Below are 16,522 nucleotides of genomic sequence, written 5' to 3'. Positions count from 1 at the left end.
TGAGTCTCTCACATTAGGAAATCCAGAGAATAGCCATTCACAGCTGGATCCTCACCCATATTGGATACTCCTTCTCTCACTAGGCCTAGCAGCCAACAGAGAGCTTAAATAAAACAAAGTCTCTGCCACAGACTTGTAGAACACTTAAATAAAGTTTCTGCCACAGACTTGTTGTAGAACACTTGAATAAACTGAAAAATGTAGACAACTCAGAGAACCCTCATAGGGTACCAGTATCTTGCAGCCGGTCCGGCGATACCACACAAGATTAGATTCGCTTGGGGCTTTCAACTTAGCCTCCAGGCTCCTGCTGAGAAGCCAACCTTTGCATGGCCTTCTCCCGAAGAGTCCTCCACTGGATGCCTCCACAGTTGCTGGGCCTCTCCACAAACCCAGGCGGCACCTGACCACCTTCGAATCCTTCTTTCAGTTTCTTTGCCTCGGGCTAGCCAGCCCCGAGACTTGGAGTCGGGTGGAACCGCACCCCAGGCCATGAGAGCCCTGGGGGCTGGTCAGGAGGACCAGGACCAAACAGTCAGAAAGCACTTCTGGACCGGAACCCCGAAGCATGTGACCTTAAGTACCCTCTCCCAGAATGCACAGCAAGAGTGACACTCCCACTGGGCTTGTTCCGAGAGAGAACTGGCACTTAATGCACCCAACTGGAATGCATTCTAGCACCTGCCAGGGATGACAGTGCCACCTATGGTCAAACAGAACACAATGCAATCCAACCAGACTGGTACTGAGGCCAAAATTTAGAGTAATTAAACCCAAAACCAAACTGAGGTTCCAGGAATATTAATTGCCAAAAACACATAGTGCATGCCCTTCAGGAGCCGCCGCTACATATATACGTATAAAACACACACAAAATATTAAATAATATATAAAATATGAGTGATCAAAAACCATGATAGTTCTCATTTAAACAACAGCCTGGAATCAGGCATTTACTTTACCTGCTCTACAGACATTGCCCGGGTTTCAGGTGTATGAGTCGCATCTACATAGAACCCAGCTCCGGCCACAATGTGAACCCCGGTTTCTTCTGCCAGTTTTTTCAATGTCTTTACATCCCTGCTAATGCCAGTTGTAGTATTTTCCACTATGCAGCCACCACCTACTGCCTTAAAGGTGATTAATTCTTCTTTTACAGTCTCCACCTCTTGGTTCAGGAGCAGGTTCTCTTTATTACTGTAGGGGTTTTGTTTCAGCCAGTACAAGTTCTTCATAAGGATGGGTCCATCAGACAGAGCTGATTGGTGTGCCGGAGGGGGGCAGTAACAGCAGTTAAAGGTCATTGTTAGATGTTCATGTGTCAAGGTTCTGCCAAGCTGATCAGGGTGGATGAGTCCCAACACAGTCTGTACATTGCCACTCAAAGACGCCATGGCCTAATCCTAAAGTAAAAGAGGAACAAGGTCAATTATTACAGGTGGTATTCTGATCAGTGCTCACAATCAACTTGAGCAACACTAAAACAGTTTGAGAGAATGCAAACTTAATGTTTAAAGGGGCCTGACTTCCTCTGTTTCTTAAGGGCCCATTCAGACTATGGGTTGCATTAAAAAAGTTACCCCAACATATCTCTGATGTGTGTCTGTTGTACTACGTACTTGTGTTAAAAAGTATCCTGCCCTCTTTGTATTTCTTCCTTTGCGCACTGGGGCGCAGTCATGTTGGAACAGGAAGGGGCCATCCCCAAACTGTTCTCACAAGTTGGGAGTATGAAATTGTCCAAAATGCCTTGGTATGCTGACGCCTTAAAGTGGTTGTAAACCCTTACAACACACTTTGACCTACAGGTAAGCCTAGATTAAGGCTTGGTCCAAGAAATATCTCCTAAACCTACACAGTTTAGGAGATATTTGCCAAAAGACACATCGCGGCACCCGTCAATGTCGATATGTCGCGCGAGGCGGCTCCCGTGCGCATGCGTGGGAGTGACATCATCGCGGCTTCGCCGAATGACAGCGGCGGAGCAGCGAGACCCACCGAGAAGATGGATGCGCCAGACTACAGGGGACAGCGGTGACTTCGCTGGCTCCTGTATCAGGTAAGTGACACATAATGGACTACTATGCGATGCATAGTAGTCCATTATGCTTTACCTTTGCAGGGAATGAAAGAGGAAGTAAACTCATCAGGGTTTACTTCCTCTTTAAGGCCTCATGTACACTGCTGCTGGTCATTTAGGAGCAGTTGGGCATTTTTTTCAGTTGCCCCGAACTCTCCTCTGTGTTATCTTATCAGTACATGTACACAGGGCCTTTATAGTCATTTCTAGGTAGCTGAGTTTTGAAGCATTTTTTGGAATGCAAAAAAATGGGTTCAGATGGATGTTCAGAGGCATTTGAAATGCCAAACGCCTGTAACAGTTTGTGAACGCTGCTAAACGCAGTAACTCACGTTTAGCAGCATTTCGTTTACAGACTTTTTTCATTTTAACAAAAAATAAATAATATATATATTTTTTTCAAACGCTTCTAGACGCAAACGAGGCTAAACGGACATTTTTAAATGCCAGTTTCTAGCTGTCAAGTTAAATTGTTCAGGAGAGGTTAAACAACGTGCCATGTATATGAAGCCTTATGCCCTGTACACATGATCGTAAATTCCGACGGAAAAGGTCAGATCGGATTATATTGTCGGAAAATCCAATCGTGTGTGGGCTCTATCGGACATTTTCCGTTGGAAATTCCGACGGAAAGAATTTGAGAGCAGGGTCTAAAATTTTCCAACAAAAAATCCGATCGTTGGTAGAGAATTCCGACGGACAAAGTGCCAGGCATGCTCAGATCAATATACGGGACCAAAGCTATTGGCTACCAGCCTCTACGTAGTCCCGTCGTACGCAACGAACGTCACCGCGTTCCGACGGATCGGATTTTCAGACAACTTTGTCGAACCGTGTGTATGCAACACCAGTATCGTACAAAATCCGACGGATTTTGTGCCCGTGTGTACGAGGCATACGGATCCTTTCACACGGGGCGGATCAGTCCGCTTGCTCAGCGGGGATCGCCGGAGTGATCTCCGCTGGGCAGGAAGATGACAGGTCCGTCTCTGCACACTGCGCAGGGATGGACCTGTCACAGCGCCATTCTCCCCTATGGGAGATCGGGTGACGATGGACCGCAGTGTCCGTCATCACCTGATCCGATGACGGATGGAAAAATTGCTTTTTCCTCCGTCACACTTTTTCGGATCAGAGCGCGTCGGATGTCAGCGGACATGTCACCGCTGACATCCCACGCTCCATAGACCTCTACGGAGCATCCGTTCAGGTCCGCCTGAAAAACTGACAGGCGGACCTGAACGGATCGTCCCTGTGAAAGGGGCCTAAGAGTTCCCTTTACTGCAACTAAGGGGCAAATCCCAACCCCTAAAAAAACAATCCCACATCATAATCCCCCCTCCACCAAATGATTTGGACCAGTGCACAAAACAAGGTCCATAATAACATGGATAAGCGAGTTTGGGGTGGAGGAACTTGATTGGCCTGCACCTCAAACTTATAGAATACCTTTGGGATGAATTAGAGCGGAGACTGCAAGCCAGGCCTTCTCATCCAACATCAGTGCCTGACCTCACAAATGCACTTCTGGAAGAATGGTCAAACATTCCCATAGACACACTCCTAAACCATGTGGGACAGTCTTCTCAGAAAAGTTGAAGTCGTTATAGCTGCAAAGGGTGAGCCAGCACAATATTGATCCCTACAGACTAAGACTGGGAAGGCATTAAAATTCATGTGCATCTAAAGGCAGACGTGCCAACACTTTTGATTGACTATATATACACAACACCAGGGGTCATGTCCTGGGGAAAAAAGTGTGGGAACTCCCACCCAAGATCCACTCCCCCCCAAAAAATTATACGCTCATAATCTCATATGCACGAACACTTCAAAAGTGGTATTTTGCGTCCAATTTTCGTATTGTGTGTATGAAGCTTAACTGTTAGTACATAAAAAAAACAATCTTTAATAAACATAAATACAGTAATTCTCTGAATAATCAGCATTCATTCAATTGTGCTTCCATGCAAATGTGAACATCATGTTCTGATCTTTATTGGAGAATTTTATTTTGTATATAGAGTGTTTATGTGGTGAGTTTACACTTTTCATTGAACAGAGTTTGGATAACACAGGGTTAAACGGAAAGGTCATACATTTACTGCACATTATCTGGACAGAATGCTTGAGGAGATAGTGATGTGTTCCTGCTTAGGAGATGTATGTTAACTTGGGGGGCTGCAAACTCTGCAGGGCTCCAACACACACTCGCTGCTATTCCAACCCTTTGCATATTTCCACATAAACTTCCCTCCTGGCATTAAACTTTTCCCGGTATTGTGCTCAGCTTACCACCCCAAACTGATGTTCCTCCCTCAGCTCACCTCTCTCCCTGCATGTCCTGTGAGCAGAATAGCTGTGCTCCTCCCCTGGGTTCTCTCATCATATGGCACTGAAGATGGAGGGGGGGATTCAGCGGGACACCCAGAGCAAGTATGCAGGAGACAGAAAATCAGGAGGGGTCGGCGGGGAGGAGCGCATCAGGAGAGGTCTGCCAAAATACAATCTTACTATTGCGAGCTGTGTCGGTAGCTGCTGGTGTAGCACCTGCCGCACAGCTGCTAACAGGAACTGAGTTCCTGTTGTGGAAAAAGTACAGGAACTCTGTTCCCATGCGTTCCTGCAGGACTTGAGCCCGGCACAACACACACACACACATATATATATATATATATATATATATTTATTTATTTATTTATTTATTTTTCATTTTCATGAAATGGCCACTAAGGGCACTGAAACTAAATCTGAGAGGGGTATGAAGACAGTTTTTTTCTAGTGAAGAGCGGCCTTCATCCAGACAGTCATTTTACATTTAAAAGTTGAAAAACAGAGGAAAGGTCACTTAAAGGATAAGTGTACAGTAAAGGAAACCTCCACTTCTTCAAAATGCTAGGTTTTTTTGTACAAACTTGACAGCAAGGAAATAAACAGTAATATTGTGCAATATAATAACAAAAAAAACTACATTTTTTCATTGATCTATTTACAGTAGACTGGAATCTGGTTGTCCCATGGTCCTATGTACTTTAGCTATCTTTCATGTATAAACAAATAATAAAAAGGTGAGTTTGTGGCCGTAGACTTATAGATGCGCAATTCGTAAATTTGTGTGACTCTACAGTCACCACGCTTATTCTGAAAAGCAGGCTGTATCTCACTAGGAATTTTTCACCCCTCATTCCAGCCATCAATTTTTACGATTCCGAATAAGGTTTTATAACTGTACCAGAGGACTTCATTCTGCCCAGGAAACATTTTACAGTCGGAGATGAATGCGTTTATAGCTACAGCTATGCGGATTGTCCCCAAAACTACAAAATAAACAGTTTTTTTTCCACCACCACCTATCCCAATACAAAATTGTTGTTTGAGCCATCTTGGCCAGCAAAGAGATAATCTTTTCTCACCTAAGTGTAGAGTGTGAAGTTTGTGAAGGCTGACGTCGCTAACCCTTTCAGTACTAGAAGTGTTTGATGCCTGGATGTTCAGGTCAAATTTAGCAGCAACACAAAGGCCTGTTTCACCCGGGCTTCAGTTTGTAAAGCGCACATTCGGAAAGTATTAACAGCGCTTCACTTTTTCCACATTTTGTTATGTTACAGCCTTATTCCAAAATGGATTCAATTCATTATTTTCCTCAAAATTCTACAAACAATACCCCATAATGACAATGAGAAAGAAGTTGGTTTGAAATCTTTGCAGCTTTATTAAAAATAAAAAAGGAAAAAATCCCATGTACATAAGTAGTCACATCCTTTGCTCAATACTTTGTTGAACCACCTTTGGCATCAATTACAGCCTCAAGACTTTTAGAGTATGAAGCTAGAAGCTTGGCACACCTATTTTATGGCAGTTTCTCCTATTTTTCTTTGCAGGACCTCTCAAGCTCCATTGGGTTGGATGGGGACCGTCGGTGCACAGCCATTTTCAGATCTCTCCAGAGATGTTCAATCGGGTTCAAGTCTGGGCTCTGGCTGGGCCACTCAAGGACATTCACAAAGTTGTCCGATAGCCACTCCTTTGTTATCTTGGCTTTGTGCTTAGGATTGTTGTCCTGTTGGAAGATAAACCTTTGCCCCAGTCTGAGGTCCAGAGCATTCTGGAGCAGGTTTTCATCAAGGATGTCTCTGTACATTGCTGCATTCAACCTTTCTTTTGATCTTGACTATTCTCCCAGTTCCTGCCGCTGAAAAACATCCCCACAGCATGATGTTGCCACCACCCTGCTTCACTGTAGGGATGGTATTGGCCAGGTGATGAGCCGTGCCTGGTTTCCTCCACACACGACGCTTGCCATTCAGGCCAAAGAGCAGATAATTTTGTTTCTCATGGTCTGAGAGTACTTCATGTGCCTTTTGGCAAACTCCAAGCGGGCTGTCATGTGCCTTTTACTGAGGTGTGGCTTCTATCTGGCCACTCTACCATACAGGCCTGATTGGTGGAGTGCTGCAGAGATGGTTGTTCTTCTGGAAGGTTCTCCTCTCTCCACAGATAAACGCTGGAGCTTTGCCGGAGTGACCATCAGGTTCTTGGTCACCTCTCTGACTAAGGCTCTTCTGCTCTTTCGCTCAGTTTGGCTGGGCAGCCCGGAGGTCTACAGACAATTCCTTGGACTTCATGGCTTAGTTTGTGCTCTCACACACACTGTTAACTGTGGGACCTTATATAGACGGGTGTGTGCCTTTCCAAATCATGTCCAATCAACTGAATTTACCACAGGTGGACTCCACTCAAGTTGTAGGAACATCTCAAGGATGATCAGTGGAAACAGGATTCCTTTTTTATTATTAATACATTTGCAAAGATTTAAAAAATAAACTTCTTTCAGGTTTTCATTATAGAGTTTGTAGAATTTTGAGGAAAAGAATGAATTGAATCTGTTTTGGAATAAGGCTGTAATGTAACAAAATGTGTAAGCCCTTGTACACACGGTTGGACATTCTGACAACCAAATCCGTTGGATTTTGTCCGACGGATTTTGTCCGATGGATTTTGTCCGAAACTGTTGCATACACACGGTTGTACATAATTGTACATAATGTGATGACGTTATTTCATTACGACGGGACTACGTTCAGGCTAGTAGCTAATAGCTTTGGTCTAGGAATTTGATCTGAGCATGCGTGGCACTTTGTCCATCGGAGTAGGCTACACATGATCGGAGTATGTCCGATCGGAGCATTTTGTTGGAAAATTTTACGGACAAGTTGGAAAACTTGGTCCATCGGATACTCCGACGGAAACAGTCCCATGGAGACCACACACAGTCGGATTATCCGACAAAACGGTCCGATAGGACACATTCCGTCGGAATCTCCGACCGTGTGTACAAGGGCTAAAAGGTGAAGCACTATGAATACTTTCTGGATGCAATGTAAGTGCAGTGTGAACAGCAAGCTTTGACAAAGCATTAGCAGAGCTTTCAGCAAGCTTTATTGAAGCTTTTAAAGTACCATTTAACTCTATGTTAAGTATGTAAATGTTGAACACAGATCCTATTGGGAGGTTTTCAAAAAGCTTCAAGAAGTTCTGAAGCCTGCTAGCAGCTTGTTGAAAGTGGCAATCGACAATTACATTAGGATCTGTGTTCAACATTTACAAACTGGAGCTGGAAGGTACTTTAAAAGCTTCAAAGCTTGCTGAAAGCTCTGCAAATGTGTGGACAACTTAAAATAGTTATATAGTCGCTGTCCCGGCCGAAAAGGTAAGAGTTTACACCTTTACCGGTACGTTGGGACTTTTGGCAGGTTCTACTCTGAGTCCGGCCCACTTGTCCTGTGACATATAAATTGGGTCAGATGTCCAGCATGGGGGGTAGTTGCAATAGAGTTTGTGGAGTAGAGTCCAAAGGGTTGAGCTTTGAGGTCTGTATGGGATAGAGACAGATGAAGAAACCTATTGGAGTAGGAGGATGTCGCTTATCATGGCCTGCTCATAGAGACTCTAACTTGGGGTGTGCCCTGAAGACACCAGTTCTGGTTAATGCCTCTGAAGGACTGTAATTACTGGACTAAGCTTTTGCAGGTATGCCAGGCAGCGCACAAGCCTGTAGCCATAGTTAGGGAATGGCATTCTCTCCTTTGCAGCACTTCCCCAAATTTTGAGTTGTGGAGCACACAGAGGGATGAGCTAATGCCCTGATGTTGATCCCTTGGGGGCGCAAACCAAGCAACCAACTATTAATCACAAGCTGGTGAGTGAAGGAGCCATTTGTCTGTGCAGGTGTAGTCCTGGTTAAGATCATGTATGTAGGGATGGCTACACTGGGGGACCCTGCAAGGCAGTGTAACAACCTCATAGACGGAAATGTCCCTTATCCGATCTTGAATTTGTTCTTCTAGAGGATATATTGCCCTAAAAAGAAAGATATGGAGCATCTTTTACAATTTATAAGTGTGGCTTATAGATTTCAAACTGTAAGTAATGAATGAAATTTGAACAATAATTCCTTGGGGTAAATTTAGAAAGCATTACAAGTAACATTGGGCAAACAATTACAGTGTATCTTTTTTTTTTTAATTGTAGTATTTCTAAATAATGTTATTGTATCTGACAATCACACGATTGAACAAAATGGCAAAGCGGATCCCTCTGCATCCTGAAGGTGAAAGGTTTCTTCTGCAGGCTGAAGGACTCATTGTGCAGGACCAGCCATTACTCTCCATGACAAAAAGCCTTAGCGCAGGGGTCTCAAACTGGTGGCTCTCCAGCTGTTGCGAAACTACAAGTCCCATGAGGCATTGCAATGCTGACAGCATGACTACCACAGGCAGAGGCATGATGGGACTTGTTGTTTTGCAACAGCTGGAGGGCCGCCAGTTTGAGACCCCTGCCTTAGCGCATGTTCCCAGTTTCAAATACTGCTGGTCAGCAGTGGAAATGCTATTATTGTACATCAGCCCTCAAAAAGCTGGGTACCTTGACCTGAACTTTCTTTTACAAAAGATTTTATTATTATTGGTCAGCAAAACAGACAGAGCCATCAATTGAACAGTAAGGCCGCGTACACACGCGGGGACTGTTCGCTCAACTTTGTCCGCTGAACAGTGTTTCGGCGGACAGTCCGCTCGTGTGTGGGCTTTCAGCGGACAGTTTCAGCGGACAGTCTGACGAACAAAGTTTTTCGGAAATTCGGAAAAACTGTCCGCTGAAACTTGGTTTGAGCGGACAGTCCGCCCGTGTGTAGGCTTGTTCGTCAAACTAAGTCTCGCGCATGCTCAGAAAGAATTTACACGCCGAAGGTTGCATTGCAGTGTATAGGACGTCGTTTTCTAGTCCCGTCGTACGTGCCGTTCACGTCATCGCGCACGGTTTCAGCGGACTGTTTGTTCGTCGTGTGTGGGCAAGTCCGTCCATGCTAATTTTGAGCAGACTGTCCGCTGAAACTGTTTGACGAACAAAGTTGAGCGAACAGTCCCCGCGTGTGTACGCGGCCTTACATTCAAGAATGAATAGGTGTGAGCAAGAAAACATAACCAGTTTACTGAGTCATACAGTATAAAGACAGAAGTTTTGGGTTAACATAGATTTTAGCAACATCAGCATCAAACAGTAGATCAAATGATACATATGCATAGACTTTGAAGTGCAAAGTTAAAGGCTTGTTTTAGTGCCAAAATTGAGGATTATACATATTGTAACAGTCTAGGCCAGGCTAATGCCTTGTGGGCAGACAATCTTAAAAACTGATCAAAAAACAAACAGAAAAAAACTGAGAAAAAGAAGAGCAGGAGCTAGAAAAGGGAGAGAGAAAGAAGAGAAAAAGAGAAGTCCCAGTGATTTGCAGCGCAGGGCTGTTAGAGCAACAAGCGATCATTATCTACGGAGACAGCTGAGCAGGGGCAATCCAGGGTTGCCACACCCAGAGAAATTTCTCATGGGTGTCTGACAATATGGCTGTTCATTTTTCATTGACTATAATGCAATTTATTCGGTGTTTAACAGCTTAAAAACCAAGAATTGGGGTTTTCCAAGCCCTTGCTATGGTCCATTTAGTTGCAATGTAATGCCAATTGTCGCTCTGGGTGAAGTAATTTTTCAGTTTACAGAGAAGGGCTTCGTATGAATTCTGCCTGTGGTCAGTATGAAGCAAGAAGCGAAGTAGAGCATAAACCCTGACCCAAAGTATGCATACCTTCGGACAAGGCCCCCAGATATTTATCATCATTCCAACCTATGAGCATCCTCGGAAACAATTTGGTGGGTAGGCAATAATAAAACGTGCTAGCCTAGCGGGTATGTAGTACCATATATACAGAATCTTGAAGGCATTTTCCAAGAGAATTACATTCTTGTAACTCTTAGATACTGCCAAGGTCATGATATTACCAGTCCTCCAGGTCTAGTCGTATTCCCAGTTTGCTTTCCCATTGGAGATGATAATGTCGCAGTGGGGGCTTTCTGGAAGATATTATTGAGGAATAAATAAATCAAAATAAGGCCAGGGTAATGGGCCTCATAAAGGCTTTCAAATGCAGTCAATGTATAGGGGTTGGGCTGAGATCTAACAAGTCAGGGAATAAAATTATAGTTTCAATGACCTATAATACGCTTGTAATGGCATATCATGTGAGGACCTAAGCGCATCAAATGTCAAAATCCTAACGGTAGTACGAAGAGAGTGAATATCAAAAATCCATGGTCAGTCCACCAAGAAAATGACCTAGGGTTATGATTATCAAGTCCTTGGGGGAACAGCTGTCACTGAAGGAAGCGTAACAATGGGAGATCGGTGAGATCAGACCTGCAGAGAACTTGACTGAGTCCCACATTCAGAGATTATGAAGTAAAATTGGGTTAAGCGTTGCTCGGCGAAGGACAGTTGGAAGCCAATGTAGAGAGGATAAGGGTGTGGGGTGAGAGTCTACAAAATCCATGGTGGCCCACAGAGGAAGGTGAGGAGTCTCACGAAGATGAGACAGAGGAGCGATATTATCTAAGTAATATGCATATATTACGAGAGACCATCATTGATCTTACGAGCAAATAGGACCTGCTTATTGATTCTGGGTCTGGAAGATCTCTAGATACATTTCAGAAGTTTGCATAGGTGTATGAACTGGATATGTGAAGGTAAGACATGGAAATCATATAACATTTTTGGAAGAGAAGTCATACAAACTGCATCAATCCTGCCAAACCAGGACAACAAAAAATGAGTCCAAGAGGACAACAGCTCAGTTAAGTGTCTAAATAGAGGAGAAAAATTAGCTTCCCTCATATGACGAGAAGAGCTGAATTCCTAGGTATGGCAAATTAACTAGATTTTCTATACATCTCATGTGATTCAGATGCCAAAGTTTTTTTGGGGAAGAAAGGGGATTAATACTTAGGGGATGTTGGGGCATATATTAAAAGGTGGCCTCTAAAATGCAAATAGTCACTTTATTTGCATTTAATTAAAAATTTAAAATAGTATTCTGCCAACCCACATATGCGTTATTGCTTCTGTAGTGTATTAATAGCCATAACATTTTTGTTTTGTTTTGGATAGAGTTGGGTAGAATTAGGAAAACTTTTATATATATATATATATATATATATATATATATATATATTATAATATATATAATATATAATATTATATAATATAATATATATATATATATATATATATTTTTTTATTGCTATTTTAGGGGGAAAAAAACAATTTGAAAGGGAAAGAAAAATGACAATGTCATATGTGTCAGATTGCTTAAATACTAGCAGAGCAGTCATTAAATCATATTTTCCTATTACTATTGCTATTCCTATTTCCTATTTGTAGCACCCTCTACCAATAGGTAGGTGCTAGCATAGGGTTTTTTCTACGGACACTGTCAGCACAGATACATTTAGGCAGGCCTGTGCTTTAAGCTAGGCCTGTCTGTTTTGATCTGGGGGTCAGGGAACGGTTAGAGTAGCAGTGGGTGTGACCACCTGTGCTCTAGTGCTGAAAGAGGGGTGGGGCCTGGAAATGGAGTGGCAGGCAGCTCATGTGAGAGCCCTGGCCAATCCCCAACTGGTATTGTTGGCAGGGGGCGGGCCTCCTATATGAGCTGAGGAAACATGCCACTGGGGAGAGTTGTTGGCTGGGTGAATTTGAGAATGGAGTACTAGACAGCAGTGGCGGGGGGCACTGATCGCAGGAGGAGGCTTGGGGAGAACTGTGAGGGGACTTCACTTTTACACGGTCATTAGTGAAGTCCTCATCATTACACAGTCATTGATGAGGAACTCCTGGAACAGAGGGGCAGGTGAAGCTATCGGAATGTACGGTCCAGGTTAAGTTCTCCATCAAGGACTCGGGGCAGAGAAAGGTTGGTGATTGTACCACAGCGGAGGGCTGAATGTGCCAGGAAGTCTGTGAGGGAACTTCACTTCTACACTGTCATTAGTGAAGTCCTCATTACTCGGTCATTGATGAGGAGTCCCTGATCAGAGGAGAGACTGTGGGGAGTTGTGTCAAATCGATGTGGCCTGAGGGCACAGGATTTGGGAGCAGGACTAGCTGGGAACAGTAGTACACCGCTCAGAATATGCTTTTAAACTACTAGGCCTCCGGGGAGAGGCACTGCAGGCCTCTGGCCTAGTAGCAGCGAGCAACCAGAGACAGCACGAGGAGCTATTCAGAGTGGGTCCTTTTTGCTTACAGAAGAAGATGTGACATTACATTAATAACTACAGTATAAGTTTGTGCAGGAGAAGAGGATTTCTGGGAACATCACTCTTACACAGTCAAGAGTGATGTCCTGATCCTTACACAGTCATGGGTGAAGAAGTTCTGGAAGCAATAGTCTGCAGAGGAGGAGCAATAATCTGCATGGTGATGCAGGGAAAAGACTGTAACTGTTACACATGCACATCATTCCTTCAGGCTCAAACTATATGCTAATCTGTAAAATCTCTAAACTATGATGGCAAAGTGAACTATTCTATGGGCATCCCATATACCCCTTTTTCCAATCAAGTTGTACCCCCCCCCCCCCCCCCCAAAAAAAAAGCAAAACCAGCAAATGACTGTTCATTGTCTCTGTAAGTGATATATGGGAGTCTGGCAGCGGGGTGACATGGTGGATGTTTGTTACTAGTGGCAACTACACCGCTACACAAGCAAAATTGTTCCCTGCAACAGGTGTAGTTAAAATTTCAACATGTTCCATTTAGAAGTATAACTTTTTTTTATTCAAATAAAAGTTTATAGAGTTCAACATAAACAAAGAGAACCAGGCTTCAACAGTACACAGTTACATTGCATGTTTTGCACATTTTCATTACAAACTGGCTGCAATTCCATTATAGGTGAGACACACCACGCTCTACTCCAGCCTTTTAATCCCGTCCCCTTTTTCAGGTTGACCAATAATCAGTATAAAGTGCAATTAAGCAGCATTTACCCCTAGTAATCTCCCCATCACTAGATCCACCGGGACCATTCCAGGTACATCCAGCCACGGGCCCCAAAGTTTCTCATACCTTCGGGAGCATCCCCTGTGCTGATATTCAGAAGCGTAACTTACATTGACTTAAAACATATACCATGTAATTTAAATTGTTAATTTCCATCCTCTCCACTTCAAGGAAAAATAAAGGGAGGCGGGCAGGACCAACAAAGAGAGAAAAACATAAAAAAGGGAAGCAAAAGAAAAGTTCCAGGGGGATAGGTTTGGGGGAGAGGGCGCCCCTCGTTTACTGAGGTCTGTATCCTCACTGATTTACACTTTCTGCCTGTCAGGTGACTCTTTTCACTGACACAGACAGCAAAGGGAAATCTAAAATGTTGTTGTCCCCAGAGCACAGGCAACGTACGCTGCACAATCTCTTCTGCAATTAATGGTCCTGGAAGTGGCAAGCATAGTTGGGCCCCTTGTGTCAGTAATCAATTTATATATAAAAAAAAAAAAAAAAAAACTATTTAAAATATGTTAAAAATAAGTTATAATAAAATGATCAAAAATCTAAAAGCAACCAAAAATCTCCCTGTGCGCACACACTAGTTTACATACATGTGTGCACCTAAATACAGGTGTAACGTGAAGGTGCAAAAGTTGGAGTTAGCCCTTGAAAGCAAACCATTCATGTTACACTCATATTTTTAGTGTAACATGGTACCATGTTTCCCCGAAAATAAGACCTAGTGTTATTTTCCAGGAGGGCTGCAAAATAAGCCCTACCCTGAAAAATAAGCCCTAGTTTAAATTCTTGTAAAATCCTATTATCCACTATATTATAATAGTATATAATGTACAATGTGTGGGTTTCTGTAATATTATTGGAATGAGAGATCCCGCGGGTCACAGAAGCGCAGAACGGCACTAAAAAAAAAGTATTTGGTATAATTACAGAAACGCACATTGTACATGATATACTACTGTAACAGAGTGGGTTATAGGATTTTATTTTTGGGGAAACACGGTACAAATGGGGACCCCTCCCCATCACACCGCTACAGCAGCGGTCATTTTTGAAAACTCTGTGCTAATGTGGGGCCCCGCCAGCATGGCTGCATCATTTATTGGCCCGAGATTTGTGAATGAATGAGCTGCAGGTCTCGTCTGCAACTAGGGATGAGCTCAGGCGTGTTCGCATGCTCCACGTGCAGAGCCCGCCAGGAAGTCGGCGCAGCGCTGCGCTAATCACAGGCAGTGATACATTGCCCGATCTCTGCAGCTGGGCATCGGGGCAATGTCTCACTGCCTGTGATTAGCGCAGCGCTGCGCCAACTTCATGGCGGGCTCTGCACGTGGAGCATGCGGACACGCCTGAGCTCATCCTTATCTGCAACCACTGCAAGTGCATTTGTAGTTCATTACCACTTCTTCCAGCACTCCAATTGAAAGTCCATAACGCAGTACAGACAGAGGAGAAAGAGTCTGCAGGAGCCTGGCAGCGCACCCAAGCCCCCGATCACAAGTGTAAAGGCTTTGCAGATTCCTATGCAAAACAAATAATGCTTTTTTTTTTTTTTTCTCCGGCACATATAAGTGCACTTTTATTTTTTTTAGGTGGACTATAGACCTAAACCAGCAAGTAACTCTTGCAGGGCAAGGCAACCCTGCTACAAGGAAGGAAGTTTAGTTTTCCTGCAGTTCAGCCATAAGTTACAGCATACTCGCCAGTAGAGTTGCCACCTCATCCCTTTAAACCCGAACACATATTAATTAGACAGGTTCTGAGGCTGATTAAGGTGTTAATTAAACTCACTTGGTGCCTTATCTGCACTAAGTTTCAGAACCTGTGCAATTCATATGTGTTTGGGTTTAAAGGGATGAAGTGGCAACCCTACTCACCAGTTACAACAATAGCCAGTCCCTTTTTTTTTTTTTCCTTCAGCAAACCAGCTGATACAACAAAGTGAACATTTTTGCATACAACAGACTTACCAAACTACACCGTGAGTGCTGTAAGAGGATCTCAGTTATGCCCGACGGCTATGAAATAATATAACCTTCCCCAATGCAAATCAGAAAGGGATTGGCTGATAGAAGCTGTCCTGTGATTGGTCAAGGGGGCCATTCCTGTTGTACTTTGCTCACATTGCAGTCTTCTAAGCCGGTTGCTGCTGTGTGTTGTAGGAGTAGATTGACCGCACAGCAACTGACACATAACAGAAGTGCACTGTCACACTGTCACTGCTCCGCACACTGTGATAGAGAACAACTCCATGGATCAGACTGTGCGGAGAAATATAGACTTCATAACTGCACGGCACGACTGCTGAGCGCAGAGTCTGCTGAGTCAAATCCTTCCCCTGATTTATGTTGTAGAAGGGTAATTACATCTGACAGTGTGCAGTAAAGCCCCATACACACTATTAGATTTTCTGCAGATTTTTGTCTTCAAATTTGTCTTACCAAAACCATGTAGTGTAAGGGCCTGCCTGATTGAACTGAAACACTTAAGGTTTTTATATGGTTTTGGTAAATTTGAAGGCAAAAATCTGCAGAAAATCAAATAGTGTGTACGGGGCTTTACGTGTAGTTACCTTGCAGCACATCATGATACGTATGTAGTCTGTCAGGTGCTTTAATTATTGCTATTCATTAGTGTTCATTAGCGCTGGTCTTAGAACAATGAATTGCAAGCTATACATAAAATAAACTGAATTTTTTTAAATTTTTTGTAGCATTTGCAAGGACTTATTCTCACTAGTGCATTGATGGCGAACCTTGGCACCCCAGATGTTTTGGAACTATATTTCCCATGCACTCTGTAGTGTAGCTAAGCATCATAGGAAATGTAGCTCCAAAACATCTGGAGTGCCAAGGTTCGCCATCATTGTGCGTGTGTATTGATCTGCCTTTTAGTGCACTTGTAAAATGCAGATCAACACATAGACACAAAAAAAAACAATTGTTTTCTGTGTCCTACTCAAATTACAATGCTGCGTTGACCATGTTGCGTTGCATTATAACGCAACATATACATTTGAATGCAACACAACACATGTCAACGAAA

General features: G+C 43.5%; 1 protein-coding gene across 3 annotated transcripts in view; it reads right to left on the bottom strand.

The window, feature by feature from the left end:
* PTER (phosphotriesterase related) overlaps positions 1-15,623 on the bottom strand; it is a 64,964-nt gene extending 49,341 nt beyond the window's left edge. Inside the window, exons 1-2 of one of the 3 annotated variants that reach the window (XM_077490889.1) lie at positions 15,448-15,623; positions 963-1,403 (exon numbers count right to left, since the gene is read on the bottom strand). In XM_077490889.1, the coding sequence (XP_077347015.1) occupies positions 963-1,394 (432 nt within the window). In that variant the 5' untranslated portion in view covers positions 1,395-1,403; positions 15,448-15,623. Of the gene's footprint in view, positions 1-962; positions 1,404-8,379; positions 8,441-15,447 lie in introns of those variants that run through there. The other 2 variants (XM_077490890.1, XM_077490891.1) reach the window with 2 other exon arrangements.
* Between the last annotated feature and the right edge of the window lie 899 nt (positions 15,624-16,522).

This window comes from Lithobates pipiens, unplaced genomic scaffold (genome assembly GCF_037356315.1).
Source record: "Lithobates pipiens isolate NorthernLeopardFrog02 unplaced genomic scaffold, aLitPip1_a1.2 Scaffold_19, whole genome shotgun sequence".
NCBI classification, from domain to species: Eukaryota; Metazoa; Chordata; class Amphibia; order Anura; family Ranidae; genus Lithobates; species Lithobates pipiens.
Note: the sequence above shows the minus strand (reverse complement) of the source record. Positions and strands in the feature narration are given on the sequence as shown.